Source organism: Colletes gigas, unplaced genomic scaffold (assembly GCF_013123115.1).
Source record: "Colletes gigas isolate AHSC1104 unplaced genomic scaffold, ASM1312311v1 Colletes_gigas_Sc00001, whole genome shotgun sequence".
NCBI lineage: Eukaryota > Metazoa > Arthropoda > Insecta > Hymenoptera > Colletidae > Colletes > Colletes gigas.
The window spans coordinates 3,745,518-3,763,119 of record NW_025106630.1 but is presented as its reverse complement, the minus strand read 5'-3'; the positions used below and the strand labels follow the sequence as shown (position 1 = coordinate 3,763,119).

General features: G+C 39.9%; 1 protein-coding gene across 1 annotated transcript in view; it reads left to right on the top strand.

The window, feature by feature from the left end:
* LOC122397691 overlaps window positions 1–17,602 on the top strand; it is a 475,319-nt gene that overhangs the window by 427,041 nt on the left and 30,676 nt on the right. Inside the window, exons 5-6 of the mRNA XM_043397029.1 lie at window positions 6,114–6,323; window positions 7,383–7,643. Coding sequence (XP_043252964.1) covers window positions 6,114–6,323; window positions 7,383–7,643 — 471 coding nt within the window. The remainder of the gene's footprint in view (window positions 1–6,113; window positions 6,324–7,382; window positions 7,644–17,602) is intronic.

Here is a 17,602-nt window from a genome sequence, read left to right as displayed (position 1 = left end):
GCATCGATTTCTTTCGCAAACGCACCAAGAGTTACAATTTTCTACGATTATTCGCCGCTTATTATGAAAATTAAAACCTGTCAATGTCTGTATCATTCAGACTGTCAGCTGACCTGCTATGTTAGATTATATCGTTAATATTATTATTTATACACTTGGCGACAAAACTATAAGACACTATATTTAAAAAACAGTGTATTATCGTTTACTTTGAGAGACATATTTTGATGCACACAAAAATCATCTGTCGTATTATTATTATTAAACGCGTTATTTAGTGCCGGAGGGTCGCGAGCGTCGAACGATCGGAACGTTCAAAATTCCATTAAGTCTGCAGAAAGAGGGGGGCATGAAAGTAGTGGACAAAGGGTCCTGGACATCGAGAGCCAGGTTGGTCCGGCAAATTTTCCCGAGTCATGCTTTCACTCGGCAGCTCGTAAACTGCAATCTCTGGACGGCGTCGTTTCGCATTTCCACCCCCCTCCCGCGCCTGAAATTTGTTATCGTGATCACTTCGACCCCTCGTTCCATCCAATTTCCTCGGAATGGAGGAACGGTTGGCCTCTTTGAAACGGAACGGACGTCCGTCGCGAGCCGTTCCGAGGAGCCCCGGGTGCGATCGCTCGAATTGCAACGAGCAACACGGAAATCGCGAGAGCACGACGAGCTCCGCGCGACAAAGGAGAACGTATCTTGAACACGCGCGATCGTCCGTCGGATCCCTCTCGAGATTGCTACTTACCCTCACCAGACCCTTCCAGCGAGGGTGAGCGAGACGTGTATAAATCGCGAGGCCCTTTTTACACTCTGCTACACAAGAGCTTAGGCGTCGAAGTCCCCAGGGAGGATTGATCCAAAATATAAAGAAAGCTACCTTGCACCTAAACCTCCTCGGTATTATAATCGAACTTTCAAATTTTCACCCTTTTAATAGCCAAAACTTTTAAGGGAAAATGTTAACAGTGACGACAAAATTAATTTGTTTCGTCCAAAAATTTAGTGTGATTGAAATTCCCTTGGGAAATCGATTTAAGTATAGAGAATACCTGTAACAGACGCCATCGATTATTTTGTGATTTTAATATGAGTCTCTTTTATGTGAATTTTTCAAATTTCTTGTTTTAAACGAACAGTATGAATGAACTCTGCTCTAAAATTAAATTCTTTGGTGTAAAAATTTGATAGTGTTAAGTCCCCTCCCTGAAGTCTCCGATTCTAAGCTCAAAAAATAGATTTAAGCTTGCAAATTTAGGTCTATAAAATACATAACAATCACCATCGATTACTTTGTGATCTTAATCTGAATTTATTTTTGTAAACTTTTAAAATTTCTCCTTTTAAGCGAACCTTGTGAACTTGTGATGAATAATATTCCTCTTTCGAACCCTCGTCGCAAACACTTCGTAGAATAAAATTCACCCGAAATAAAGAGAAGCCATCCTTCGCTGATATCAATCAAACGTGCAATTTACATTATTTATGAAAAAGCTGAGCCTGCAAAAGGGCCCTGAAAGATCGCTATCGCTCATCTGAGGCCTCAATGATATTATAAATTGACCTGCCACGAGTTTGTTACATAAATTTTCGTAACAGTTATTTGGCAACTCTGTTTTGTTTGAAACCCAAGATGGATGCACTGCCCCCTCGTGCTTTAGGCGTTTCTCGGCCAATTAATTTCACTGAGTTGCTTCACTTTGTTCGGTAGGTTCTCACATTCACCCTCCGTATACATCTTTCCGGCGGCGAAAGGTTTCTGAAATAAAAGGCTCACGAGCGCTAATGGATTCCATCAGCCTGGATAAATTTCCCTCGATCCTCATCGTTCTTGAAGATTCTTCATTATTTTGCAATCACTTATTACGAGCGCGTTTCCTCGATGCCCCGGAAGATGCACCGCCCCCGCAATTTATCGTTCCTATCGATCCTTCTTTACTGATACTTTCCGTGGCGGCGTGAGGGCCGAGGCTGTGTCAAATCGCGTCGACTCGTGCTGTTTGTAATCGTCTTCGACGTGAAACGCGAATCTTTCAGGCCACGTTCACGCGAGAAACGAAGTTTACGCGGAATTTCTCGAGCGCGAGCGTCTCATGTCGCTCGAAGCGCGAAAATATCGAGTTTGCCGTAAATCGATTACGTTTCTCTGGAACATTTCGCAGCGCACGGAACGAAGAAAAGGTTCTCGTCGGCGAATACGTTAATTAAAAGCAGAAACAGGTCACGTTGTTGCGAATCTTTTGGATCGTTTCGAAAGTTGCAATAACGGTGATGGTGGTTTTCCAAATAATCGAGTGGCAGAACCGACGAACCGCGAACTGCAAGAAAATTGCCACTTTTTTCTCCCCCCTCCCACCGTTCGAAAAAGAAAACAGGGATGCTTATTAAAGTGTTTCGCATTAAAGTATAATTAGAAATGCAATGAAATTGCCCGAGTCGCGGTTAAAAGAAGAGAAAACGACGAGCAGAAGTGTACAAGGGGTTGGGGGATAATAAGAAGTCGAAACAAAACGACAGCGATGGTGGAAATATCTAGACGATTTCCAGCACGAAACTTTCCAGTCGTTTGCTTTATTGCCTCCTTAAAACGGAAATCGTCGCCGCTCGATTATAGCTGTCTACTAATTAAGACGACTTCACTGTCATTGTTTCTTGGTCGTTCTCATTTTATAGGCTGAACGCAACTTTCGAGCAAAATTAGACGTCGAGAGTGGTACTATGCAACAATATAGTACGATTCAATATAGCCACGAATTTGTCACGATTAAATGTAAAATAGTGTCTAATAAAGTTCCATAATTGCGACGAGTGAATAAATATTAGATGAGATATGTAAATTTATTAGTTATTTTAATGTTCAAAGAAATTTTTGCATCTTCGTGACAGGGAGTGATACAGTTAACATTGTCCATGGCTTGCAGCTGTAAACTATTTCGTGAAATAACGTTTCGACGTTACACTGTTGTTGGATCAAACTTAGTCAGTTGCTCAATGCTATCTCTGACTGTGAACCACAACATTCACGACTCCGTGCATTCATGTTATCATAGCTTCCCTCTCTGTTTGAGAAACGGAGACAGCATAACTGCAGGTTCGCGAGAAGAAACGAAAACCATGGCGTTCTAGTACGAACATATAGTAAGAATAACACCTAAGTGGCCTTGAGTGTTAGTTTTGACTCGGTTATATCAACGGTATCTATTTAAAAAACCACCAAAATTCAGAGATTTCAATATCATTCACTTGTATGTACATTTACTAAGGAGAAAAGTCGAGAAACTTGGCTAATACCAGATATTAAACAAAATTAATAAGATACATCGGTAGAATAGTAGTTAAAAACGAAGCTGTTAGACTAGATTTATCACAGAAATATAAATCACAAATATAAAAGTTAAATCCCTAAGCTACACGTTCAATCTAGTAAAGCAAGCCCACGATGTCTGACCATTCCTCGTTATTTCTACTTGTAACATTTTTAAACCTGACTGAGACTAATACCAGATATTAAACAAAATTAATAAGATACCTCGGTAGAATAGTAGTTAAAAATGAAGCAGTTAGGCTAGATTCATCGCAGTATTTTTTTTAATCTTTAAAATACATATTCGAGTCTGACCAATCCTCGTTCTTTCTACTTGTGTCGATGTTCCTAAAAATTGACGTTGCTATAGTATCATCTACAATTGATTTTAATTATTTAGAAGATAGTACAATCGTCCTAAAATCAAATAATACAGTCTCGACAATCACCGATGCAAGTAGAAATACCAAATAATAGTCAGACACGTTCTTCGAGTCTCGTACGAGAAAGGTTTCTTTTACGATATAAAATTGGCTTTTATCTCGTACGAATAAAACTGAAATAGGTTGATAAATAAAATAAAAAATCTTAATACTGTCTACTTTAGCAAGAAACGCATTGTAAATAATTTTGAGTTTACGCCGCTTGTAAACTAAGCGCGGCGAATGACCCTTATCGGAATAAACTAGCATACAGTGTTCCCAGCCAGACACGAAACGAGCAAAAGCGGTTTTAAGCACAGAGCAGGAGAAGGCAGAAGCGTCTAGCAGGCTGGTTCGCCAGCGGGGATCGATGCTGAAAAGAAAAACAGCCATCCAGCTCGCGGAAACTCGGACAGCCCGGTGACGCTGGAATGTTTTATAACGGGTGGACCGCGCGCGTTTTCTTCGTACCGTTTTCCAACCGTGTTTCTTTCCGTCTCGGCCTCCTCTTTTTTTTCTCCCCCGCGCAAACAGAAACGACGCTGGCTCGAAACGCTGAATAGCCCCCGCGATTCTTACGGCGACGACAAAAGTTTAGTTAAAACGCGGAGACCTGGTTTCGCGGATTTGTTTTCCGCCTTTCTTCGCCCGGTGGCTCGCAATTAAACGCACGCCGTGATTGTTCGGGGAAACGGTTTCCAAAAGGGACTCCTGTGCTAAGTGGAGCGAGCACGAAACGATTGTTTCTCAAAGCACAGAACTCCGATGGAGGGGAACGACGGGCGCGTTGGCAATTTTTACGAAATTAATTACACCGTCGAAGAACCCCAATGCGTTTCGATATATCAAAATAAGAAGACGTCCTCCTATAAAAATTTTTACAAGACGTGTTCTAATTTTCGAATAAATTTTAGAGGAAAAACGTGTATCTTGCAAAGTGATATAATTTTAAAATCGAGCTCATTTCGAAATAATATCGCGCGATGCACGTTTACGGTACATCGGAAACGACGTATGCACGAGACACCGTGAAAGAGAAATGGTGAAAAAAGTTCGCAAGATTTCCTTACAGTGCCGAGTTCGTTTGCATTCGGGTGAAATGGACGAAACTCCGGGGCATAAATTTCGAACGAAGGCTGCAAGTTTTTCATCAAACTCGTGCACCAGGGCGGACGGTGTTCCCCCTCCCGCCCCCCACCAGTGGCAAGTTTACGAGGCAGGAATTCTGCTCCGTCAATACTGTATTAGCCCGCGATAAGTTTAAGCCATTTGAATCCTCGGTGAGTTGTTCGGGCTTACCGGTCGGCGCAACTTTAATGGCTCGCAGATTTAACAGGGCGCAGGTACAAACTTTCCTACGGGGTCCAACTGAAAAGCTCGAGGCATTCGGCCGTGGAACCGAAACAAATTTCTAATTTCGTACACGTACAGACTTGAAAGAGTTTTCCGACGTTGCGGAGATCGGCTGGAACTGTCGCGAAAATTAACGGAGACGACAAGGGGATGCTCGTTTATTCATCGTCTCGGCCATATTTCGTCGATCCCTCGTCCCCCGCGAACCTCGACAGATCTTTCCTTTTTCTAGAAGTTGCCATTGTTTGCTCAAAACATTAAACGTTTTATACGGTATAATATTCTTCAAATTTATTCAGTGATAGAACTTCGATAATTAATGGCGTTTCTAATTGCTTATATTTTTCATACGTTTATTTTGTAATATAATTTTATAATTATGCACGTCATATGACGCTAAAAATGTTTTCCCTCTCCAAATTTGCACTGGACTCAAAATTCAATAATTATTACATTCAGTTTAACGCATCCCCGTAACGAGTCATCAGCGTCCAGTTTCGCGAACTCTTTGAGATAGAAATGAAATTTAAATTCTACTCGCGTTGAGCATCGGTTTAACGATGTTATCGAATGGCTGCGTATTTCCTCCGGAAATCAGATTGGAATATTTAATTCGACGACGCTGTTACATTAATTAGTATATTCGTCGGTCGATTATTAACGCGACTTCGAACGCCACGGATACGTTGAAGCGGTGTTAATTTACGAGAATATATTTTTAAATTTAGTATTTAAAAACTATGTTTTATTTTATTTATATCCTCACAGCCGGATCGTAGAGAAATGGAAAAAAACTAACATCTATATTGTGTCTTGTATAACTGTTGGAGCAAAAATTACAGTTTCCAATACCATTAGTTCATGATAACCGGCAGGGATGGCGCTTTATGGGAAGTGTAATGCGGGCCTTTCAACGTCAGAAGGCTTCTCCACGCGTAATACATAAGCGTCTCTCTCACCGGTGCAGCGTGACGCTAAAGCATCCCCTAAATCCCTCGAACCGTTCTCGATCAATTAACCAATTCCGTGTTTCATTTCAGGCTCTGGTTTACCGGGACGGGAACCTCGTCTCCGGGTCCCTGGAGGCCCTGGTGCAGCACATGGTGCCCACCGAGGAATATTATCCCGATCGGGCGTACCTCTTCGCCTTTTTGCTGAGCGCCAGGCTCTTCATCAAGCCGCACGAACTCCTGGGCGAGGTCTGCGCCCTCTGCGAGCATCAGCAAAACCTGAATGGAGAGGGTGGCAAGGTGAGCCACGAATCCCGCGTCCCACAAAAGCCCGCCGAGAGCCTTCCGGGCGTGCACTTTACGGCCACCGCGTGCATTATCGTTTCATCGTCTCGCAGGCTCGACCCCCTTTTGCATTCACCCCCTCCGGAGAATCATCCCGGCACGTTCCGCGTTGTAATAACGAGCACGCGTATCCAGGCCAGAAAAGTCTCGCTCGCAAATGAATTTTCCACTCCCCCTCTGAACCCTTCTCCTCTGTACTTTTCCCTTTTTTCCAATTTCGTCACCCGTTACTTTGCACTATATTTTTTTGACAACTGGGGGGCATTTCTTACTATGGGGTTCGGAAGGAACAGCGTGTCCTGGTGTTTGCAACAATCCTTTTTTTACAAAGAATCCTGTCAGAAAATTATCAGATGTATTTGAACTCACAGAGAAGGCTCGAACATGGGTCTTACGCTTTTAAATTTTCCTGCTTAAATATAGATGCTACAGTTTCCTTACGAAGTACTGGAAGTGCATCCCAAAATAAAATTTCCAGCGAATCTTCCAGGTCCCGCGTTACCGAGTAAATTCAATAACGAAAGATCGACTGTTCCTCGCGAGACACATTGTGTCTGCGAAGGGTTAATTCCGAAGTCTGAACGAGCCACTCGTGTCTCTCGTTGAAGCTTCACTTCGCCGTTTCTTCGGTCGGAGAACCCTCTTTGTCTTCGTGTTTAACCCTCTACTGCACAATGTGGTACCAATGGGGAACCCAATTAAACCAGTCCCTGTAATATTTACTAATGGAGTTTCGTGAGATTTTCGAATCGTGTGGGAATATCTGATAGTTTTGCGGGCTTATCCACTTGTTCTTTTCGAAAACATGAACCTCCTTTAAGAGATTAAATAATGATGGAATTAAATTTTTAGAGAGAACCTTCCACTCCATGTAGCTAACATTTTCGAAAATTCAGTAAACAGAAACCAAAGAAAATTTCACACGCAAAAGAATAGTGGAAGTTGCAAACGACAGAGACGCGGATTTAGAGTTTTGTGTTCGTTATAATAATGGAAGGTTATCGCGTGTTTTAGGAGCGTCTACAGCGTTTCGTTCCGCGACTGGTGCAGCTGTTGGCCGAATGGACGGAAACATTCCCATACGATTTCCGGGACGAGAGGGTGATGGGCCACGTCAGGTCCATCACGCAGAAGATCGCTGCGGTCGACGCTGCGGCCAGGCAGGAAGTTTCAGCGTTGCTGCAAAACTTGCTGCTCAGACTGACGGCCCTGGAAAGGTACGAGGAAGGCCTGGCCAGGCTCGCGACCGAGGCAGCGACAGAACAACTTACACAGGTACCTAAGTTTTCTACAAAAGCGCATTACGACTGTCGAAACCTGCAACGGACGTTATTTAAACGCTCGATCCTGTTTATTCCGAGATTACAAACATGAAGAACTTTATACAAAACTATTTGGCTTCGAACGCCTTCGAGCACCTGACATTTTCATAAATACATTAATTAAAACATTTGTAGTACAGGTTACAAACATGTTTTAATTTTATTTCGATCAGAGAAAACATTCCTCTGTTATATTATTTTCACTGAGATTTGTTCGAAACATTTTTTCGTCTCTTTAGTCTCTTGCAGAATTTAATATAATGATGAATTTTCTGAACGAGCAATTACTCTAATATTTATGTTATACAATCAGTACGATTTCCAATTGTAATTATGATTGTACAAAAGGCGTTTAATTAATATTGGATCGAGCATACGAAGAAAGTTTAAACGCTACGTAATTTCGTTTATTTTTACTTTCATTCTCTTCGCGAATTCTCTTGATTGTTTATCTCATGCGAATAGTATTAATTCGTTCTGATACGCGCTCCAGTGGCTCGATCTCATTTATCGGGTCCAATAGCGATTATTCGGTTTACTGTAACTGCACGGAACCTTCGAGAGAACTTCCGGTATAATGAACCGATAATATTCTGCCTACGATACTCACCCTGCGTTCCGCTCGTTTCGTGCGCCAATTCCATTCCGTAACATCAGGCCCTTGTTTCGGTTTAAATGGTTCGCGCGTGTCCTTCGCGCTTGTATCGATACGAACGCACTTTCTGCCATTTGCATACGTATGAGCAACTGTTTGCATAAGATGCTCTCAATTACGGAATTTAAACCGGAACGGCGTCTGTGCAACCAGCATGAGAGCCATACAAAACATCCTCGACGGTATCTACTCGCGATTTTACAGACTTCGAAGCAATTCTAAAGTATTATGTTACGCGTGGAAAACGCAATAAAATATTGTAAAATATTTAAACGAGCTGACGAGTACATAGTCGAAGAAAACAGCCCTTGAAGAAGAAGAGTCCCTGTCTTTAGCGATGTTAATATTAATAATAATGTATCTATTTTTATTTCATCTTAACAATCAATTCTGATCTAATCTTGATTAACCTTATATTACATGAATTATTTGAAACATACAGTAGTCCAAGCTAAAAGTGGGAACGTCCTCTAAAGTGTATAATTTTGAGACGAGTATTACACCATAGGATTTATTATTCGCTCTTGAATACTGTCTGACCAGTGTCTGCTCCGATTTGGCCTAGATGAGGTTCCGAAATATAATGAAATTTTTCCTAAAAAATATGAAAAAACAATTTACAGTAAAGGTGAACCTAACCTAGATCCATTAAGTACGTCCCTGTAGCTAACAGGCAGCTTTTCCACTGGAGAGAAGCATATTTGGTGGTTTGCACCCAGCAAGGGTATCACTTAACAGACCACTTGACTCTGCCTCGAGTACTTTGCTATATCTGTTCCACCTACTATACTCGAGGCGCACTCAAGTGGTACCTAAAGCAATCCCATAAGGGTAGAAACCGCCAAATATGTTTCTCACCACTCGTTACGGGACCACACATTCTCACACGCCACCCACCCTCCTTGGTGCTCTCGGGTCCTTAATATACTGGCATCGAGTAGATGTAATGTGTCACCCCTGACCCAGTGACACTCGATACCTATATTTACCGCCGTTAGTACATTGGATTCTGCTTGTAGATATCGGTGTTATAAACTTTAGGTTTATTTTTGAGACTACCTCCTAAATCCTTAATACATCGATGTAGAGAAAATACACGCGATACGTCCTTGACCCAATGACTTCCACTATTCGTATCCACTTTCGTTAATAGTTATGAACTTAGGTCTATTTTTATGGATGTCCTTTGCTCGACGATTAAATTAAGAATGGCAGAGACGGAAAATATCGACATTTCGAAGATACTTTCAAGGGTGTTCCTTACTAGGTGGTAAAGATAGAAAGAAACCTTGGATCTGAAAAAAATAGCGAGTTTTATTGAGTCAAGGAGAATCAATTCATCAAATAAGTATCTATAATTTGGTATTCCCAATACCAGTGTTTCTCAAACTTCATCATACCATCTCAATACAAATTTGTTGACTTTATAGAGGACCCTCTGCAATAAACTAAACATTCTTTCCTAATTTTAATATACGATTTACCATCGAGAATTCGTAGATTCCAGTTTGAGAGACTCTGGCCAAGGCGATTTCTCGCGTTTCGTGGAATCAAAGCGGCTTCCTTTCGGCGCATCGAGCAATCCCCCGTCGAACTCGATTTCCCAGCCACGTGCGCACCTTGACAGACAGTTTCGATATTTTACCTTGCGCCGCGTCGCGACGTCGACGACGTGAACGATGGGATTCGCGGGGCGTTCAGGTAACCGCGATCCTGTTTATACATGTTATTCGCATTCCTACGTCGACGCGGACACCCCGTGCACACGGAATCGCATATTCGGACGCGTGCACTTTGTGCAGTTAAGCTAACAGGGTTACGTAGTTTCCCGACGCGGGAGACAGTACAGTAACTATTCGGTTTAATTTGATTACACTGCGCCTATCTGCCACCGCGTGTAACACCTACTAATAGCTAATTTGCAACTGCATTAGTTAGTTAAATATGCCCGTGCATCGGGCGCGGCTAATCAGGACGGAATTGCGTGAGCTCGGACCGCTACAAGCACCATTGATGATCGTGTGGCTGGAGAAATTGCTGCATACCCTATTGTTTCGTTGCGTGTTCCGTTGGCCACAGACGCGGAGCCTGCATCGAACCCCGAACGTCTCGATTTTATCGACGATTTCGCGAAATTGCGAAGATTTCGAGACGTTCAAGGTTATTTTACCGGGGGCCGCGCATTTTTACCTTGTGCATGTTTCTCTGAGAGGATCGACACAGTCTTTAACCTCAGGAAGATCAAAGGGGCTCGTCGAGTCCGCCAGTCAGAAATTCTTAAAAATATTCTGCTCCCGTTCACCTACGCAATCTGCTCAAAGGGAACGTGGATACGAAATGTTTTATTTCCACGGAATTTGTAATTAAGAAACTTTGGCACGCTTTGAGAAAACCTTTGATAACAGTTCACGGTGTTTCATATATTTTCTTATTTCCGTTTTCAGGCTGACGAATTAAAATTAGGTTTGAATTTGCTCTCGGAATTACCAAATATTCATTATAATAATGGACAGTTTTATTTTCTGCCCGAAAGATCTTTCATCTTCGCGATGACGTAGAATTAAACGCGTACTTCGTTCCGGACGAACGAATAATAGTGCCGTTCTTTACGATCAAAGGGAGATAAATTTCCTGCCGCATAATAAATAACTTCCTCGTCAAAACCTGGAGGAAATGGCTCCATCGCGTATCAGAAGTTTCCGGAAATTGTTGAAAGCGGCTCCTTTAAACGGTAACTTTAATATTCTTTCCGCAGAACCGTCTCGTAACTCGCCTTCTCGATTCAATGGAAATTGTTACGATAAATATAACATACTTCGTCGCGGGGAGCGTGCGTCTATTTCGTATTCATGGGAAAATTAATGTGAACGCAATTTCCTCTATCCACAAACGGGGTAAAAGAGACGAATACATCGCGCGCATTCATCGGAGATCCACAAAAGATATTAAAACCATGAGTTATGAAATAAATATTAAAATATTGAAACGCAAAGACCATCTCGTTTTTCCAATTTCCCGGCAAATTCACACTGCTCGCGTATATTTTTACGCTCGAAAGTACTCTTCTCTCAATTATTTCCCATGAAATCGGTTTTATTCGCCGAAACGCCAAAATAAATAATTAGAATAAAGGTTTCGTTTCGTGGAATAAATATGCACATTAGAAACAAATATTTAAACACGCATAGATTATTAAAAAAAAACTTCGTATTTGTTTTCCATATATTTCTTTCAAACAGACGTTTTTGACGGTCTTTTTATTTTAATTTACTTATAAAGTATCGCACAGTTTGTTCTAAGAAAAAAAACCGAATAAACGTCGCGAAGCCCTTCGTAACGAAAGTTATAGAATATTATATTCGTAAACTCGTTTATCGAAAGTACACTTCTCTCAATTATTCCCCATGAAATCAGTTTTATTCGCCGAAACGCCAAAATAAATAATTAGAATTATAGGTTTCGTTTCGTGGAATAAATATGCACATTAGAAACAAATATTTAAACACGCATCGATTATGAAAAAAAAATCTTCGTATTCGTTTTCAATATATTTCTTTCAAACAGAAGTTTTTCACGCTCTTTTTAATTTAAATTACAGTTTGTTCCAAGAAAAGAAACCGAATAAACGTCGCGAAGCCCTTCGTAACGAAAGTTATAGAATATTATATTCGTAAACTCATTTATCGAAAGTACTCTTCTCTCAATTATTTCCCATGAAATCAGTTTTATTCGCCGAAACGCCAAAATAAATAATTAGAATTATAGGTTTCGTTTCGTGGAATAAATATGCACATTAGAAACAAATATTTAAACACGCATCGATTATGAAAAAAAATCTTCGTATTCGTTTTCCATATATTTCTTTCAAATAGACGTTTTTGACGCTCTTTTTATTCCTAATTTACTTATAAAATATCACACAGTTTGTTCTAAGAAAAAAAACCGAATAAACGTCGCGAAGCCCTTTGTAACGAAAGTTATAGAATATTATATTCGTAAACTCATTTATCGAAAGTACTCTTCTCTCAATTATTCCCCATGAAATCAGGTTTATTCGCCGAAACGCCAAAATAAATAATTAGAATTGTAGGTTTCGTTTCGTGGAATAAATATGTACATTAGAATCAAATATTTAAACACGCATCGATTATAAAGAAGACCTTCGTATTCGTTTTCAATATATTTCTTTCAAACAGAAGTTTTTCACGCTCTTTTTAATTTAAAACACAGTTTGTTCCAAGAAAAGAAACCGAATAAACGTCGCGAAGCCCTTCGTAACGAAAGTTATAGAATATTATATTCGTAAACTCGTTTATCTCCGCGAAAATTCTCGATAGAATCGATATTCGCCGAGATATCGACGCTTCCAGTGTCCGATATCGCGCGTGATCGAGCGTCGCCAACGTCCGCGTTGTTATAAAACAAAAATCGTCGTGTATCAATTTTTTGAATTCAACCGATATTTCCCGTCGCGAATAATATCTGGTGATTCGGCTGTCGCGCAATAAGGAGAAGTCATCGTTGAATAAAGAGGAATGTCCCGACGTCCGCGACATCCTTTCAGAGAATCGTATTTGCGTGGCGCTTGTGCGTCTGTGGCCAAGATTTACGACGGAATTGCATCGAAAGTGCAGGAAGTCGGAGGCTCGAAGGAAAGCAATAAAAATGTACGAGGACGGAGGGCGGAGAGGGTGGGGGAGGGGGAAAAAAGCGGATAAGGAAACGGGCGGGTCGAGCTCTTAGGAAGCTCCGGCTTATTAAAGCGGAAGTTCGCCGCGCTTTTTGAACTCGTTCCTGCTACGTGCCGCGACGACAGCTTCGCTTGAACTTTTCAAGAAGCGAGACGTAACTCGCGAGACCAATAATACGCCCTTAATCTCTTTTCCTACCCCCTTCGTCGTCGTCGCGATGCTTTTTTTTCTCTCTCTCTATCCCCTTCGTGCTCGCCGTCAGAAAAGTTCCAACGGTGGCCAGGAACCGGGCTCGACTACGGTATGCTTTATCGTATTCGAGAGACCGCGATGTTATTAATGTTTCGACCAGCTGTTTGCCATCTTCGCTTGTTCGAAACGGCGATATGAATTGTCTGGCTCAGTGTTTTTCGCGCGAGGTAACGCTTTGGAGAACACTCGATTATCGCGGGTCCCTTTCGTACACGTGGCCTTCTTCATTTCGATTATGATGTTCCTCTTTAAAGTTCAATGGCTTGCACTGTTATCGAAACCCCTCGTGCTCGTGTCTTTTTATTTCGTAAGTTAGTACTTACTTTCTTGTATCGTTATGATTCACATGTGAGGAGCTAGAATTTATTGTTATGGTCCGTTCTTTATTTGGTTAGGCTCCCAACGATTACACTTGCCTGTAGAAAGAATAAAATGGAACGATATAAACCCCTTTTTATACAGTTTTACACCCTTTTGTAGAACTAGAATAAAATGAAAGAAACTCTGTTTTGTATAACGAATTCTTTTCTGCCGTAGGCAGAAGTAATCGTACAAAGTGTGTATTTCAATTTATCTAAGTAATAGCGTGCGTACGCATGTATTCCAAACGGATTTAATCAAATATTTTTGTGTCAACTTTATAACTGTAAAATCCAACTAAAATTTTACAATTGTTTTGCACCATACGAATTAACTACGAACAGGATTATAATTTTACTGAGAAGATACCAAACATAATAAACATGTTAGAAAAATCTACATTCTCCTAATCTCTGATTATAATTTTTCTTGGACATATTCATCATAGATTCTGAAATGTAGGATTTAATTGAGCCAGAAAAATGTGTACTAATGTGGCTTAGAGAACAGTCCATTGATTTTACTGTGATTACCTTGGTGCCTGACATATTCGGTAACACACGGATACAACTTGAAAATTCTAGGTCGAGAGTATTGACAGATTACTGGAAGGATGAACGATTGCTGCAGTGTCTATTGACCCCACGTACTTCTAGATTACTCTTAACCCACTTGCATCCAGAATCAGAATATTCCGCGCGCGATGTCTGGTCCGTATCACCGGTATAATCCTCAAACGCTGAGTTATCTATTGTATATCACCGATTGCAGAACAATCCGCAAACAGTATAGCGACGCAGACGAGGTATACGAGCAGACCTTGCATCTCGTGGATCTTCCTGGCTAAATCTGACTGCCATATCTGAAAATTCGCAGTCGATTTTAGATGTAATTTTTCGGCGAAATTAAAACTTTTTAAATCGTTCTGGGAAAAATTATTTTTGGTTACAAGAGTCAATTACAATAGTCACAAAAAAATACTAAACAACATTCCCGTAGTATGTCAATCAAGTTTGCTAAAAATCAAAAACAAATTTTTAAGAAAAATCGACAGAAGGTGCAGAAATTTTTCATGCGAAATTAAAAAACTTCAAATGATTCTAAAAAAATTATTCTTAGTTGCGGGGATCAATTACAATCATTTTTGGTGAATACACCTACCGCCGAAATCCTACGCATTTTCGAGAAAAAAATTCTTTACCGAAAATAGAATGTCTGACCAATGGTTGACCAATTCCCCTGAAATTTCATGCGTACGTTTAAGAAATCATAACTCCTGAACGGATTGGAGGATTTTAATGTTTCGAAAGGCAAACAACGCGTATTTTAGTGCAGAATATGTAGACATTCCAAAAATATTCGAAAAGTCAATACTCATTATTTTTAAGATTAAAATTCGTTAACATTTTAAATACTATTAACGTTTGCTTAATTTCAAACCGCTATAAATTATTCTAGAGTTTAATAATAGATATTCTGGTCACAATACTTTGGATGCACTGTGATTATGTCACGTAGAAAATTGGATGCATCTTATTAAAACTAAAATTCTGTGTTCCGAAGTTGCTAAAGTTACCTGGGTTTCGTTACATAGTGGGAGAAACAGTTAAGAAAATTGTACGACGAAGGTGGAAAATGATCGACAGAAGAGGGGAAATTTTCTAAATATTAACGAAGAAACTTTAGTAGGTATTTAGTTCCTTATCTTTTATACGGAGAAGGTTGAGAGGGAAACAACATGAACTCCCATGAACTCCCCCTTTATCTATGTAATTTAAATATGTAAATTCCTTATTGTTCCTGGTACCGCAAATTAGATTGCTCTAACACATTAGAAGAAGTATCGTCTAATGTTTCTTTATGATTTCAAAAATTTATCCCTTTTTTTAATCAACAAAACTTTTAAAATGTGATTATTATATTAACCTCTTATGATGTAATCTTATCATGATTCAACTTTTAACGCATTTATCGATTAAATGGACTTTTTTCCGTGTTTTCTGGGGACAAAAGAAACTCGCTAACCAACAACACGCCATTATTCTTTTTCGCGGAAAGAAAGTTTCGAACGGACAACCAACAACTCGATAGAGATCCTTTATTGCGTTGTAGCGATTGCTCGCTGGACAAGCTAATTTGTCGACGGCTTCTCTGTCTTTAAAAAAATGAAACTGAAACCCGCGATTTTACATGACAAAGATCGTATATCAATTCATCAGGCCAATGCCTTTAAAACGTTTAAAATATTCAATTCTGTTTTCGCTTTGTGTTGTGTTTGCTTTACCAACAAAGAAATTAAAATGACGTTTAAAATGGGAAAATAAATGAAGGGGCAAAAAATGTATATTAAATTTTTAATTTTGAGAGAGGAGTATATGAATTATTCGCTAATTTATATTGAAAATTTCAATTTGAAAAGGTGTTTGCCTTTTATCGGCGAAGGGATTTGCATTTAACGAATAATTTATAACCGGTGAAAATTTAAAAGGAATGTAAACGGATATCGTATTTAAAATGTATGCATATTTATACGATGGACGATACATCTCGATGATTCTGATATCGTTTGGAAACATTCTCGATTTTATTATTTAATGCTTTCGACTCAATTTTGCTGTCATCCTCAGTTCCAGAAAAGAAGCTTTAAATGCATAATAAAATTCTTCTGAGAGATTTGATATAAAATTCACACCATTAATACTTGTTATTAATAGGTTTAACTTTGATTTTGACTTATTCGTAAAAAGATATTGCACCAATTTTTTTGAAAATGTAAAAGTTATTTAACACGATAAATTATAACGATTCGTATACGTGCATGGTAGACATCTGGAAACTAGCACAGCCCTGTAAAGTCTTTTTGCGTATCGCGGCGGACAAAGCTTTTAATTACGTTTTCTTGCGCGTAATGGCGGCAGAAAGAGAAGTCAAAGACAAACACAAAGGCCCTCGAAACGCAGTTCCCACTCGCTATCGGCCGTATTTAAATGTGCCCGTTAACGTTGTTACCGAAGATAACGGGATTTTAATTGGTAACGATAATACGCGTTAAAATCCATATTAACTCCATTACAAGCTATTGTATCCAATTAACGTGGAATCGAATTTAATACCTGCTTTTAAACGATTAAAGCGCGTCACTATCAGACTTGCGTAATCGATCGCCATGTAATTATCGTTAATGATCTTACGCCTTTTGTAGCGCAAATATTATATCGCCAGCGATACGTTGTCTCCAAAGTTGATAGAACTATTTTTTTTATTATTTCTGTTGGGAGTGTTGGAAATTACCGACGCACCTCGTCCAAATGCAATAACCGATATCGAGGCGAAGTTACGCCATCGGTTACAACTTAATACATCGTACCGTTTCGAAACCGTCATTAATTGTTCGCCGCAAGAAACTGTGACAGTCTCCGGGTATGCATTGCATTCGGTTTGCAAGAGAATTGCATCCACTGCACAATACCTTCTACCAGGTTTCTTTGAACACGGCAAACATTATCGTTCTCCGAACTCCAGCAGTTGGAAACTTCCAGGGCTCGCGTTGTACGATGACTTTGTCCTCGCGCGATACCAATTTTATCATTATGTAACGTCGCGGTTACTGGACCGAAACCATAACACGGTTTTACTCGATATTCGTATTCTCAACTATTCCTCGAAAGTAACATTCTAATACAATCTGGAAACAATACTAAAATAATTACAGAATTACTGTTTAAATATCGCAGAATGTATACTTGAGGAAATCCAAACTTCTTATCTTGAGATTTTATTTTCGTTTTACTTTTCTTGGAACGGTTGTCGCAGAAATTAATTTCATTTGCACGATTGTTGAAAACGTTCAATTTCCCTGGGAATTTTTACGATTTCTCGCCAAGACGTGGACCGCGAGAGAAATAGTGGATCGTAAATTTTTTAATTTCCCGACAGTTACCAGTTTTAAGAGAC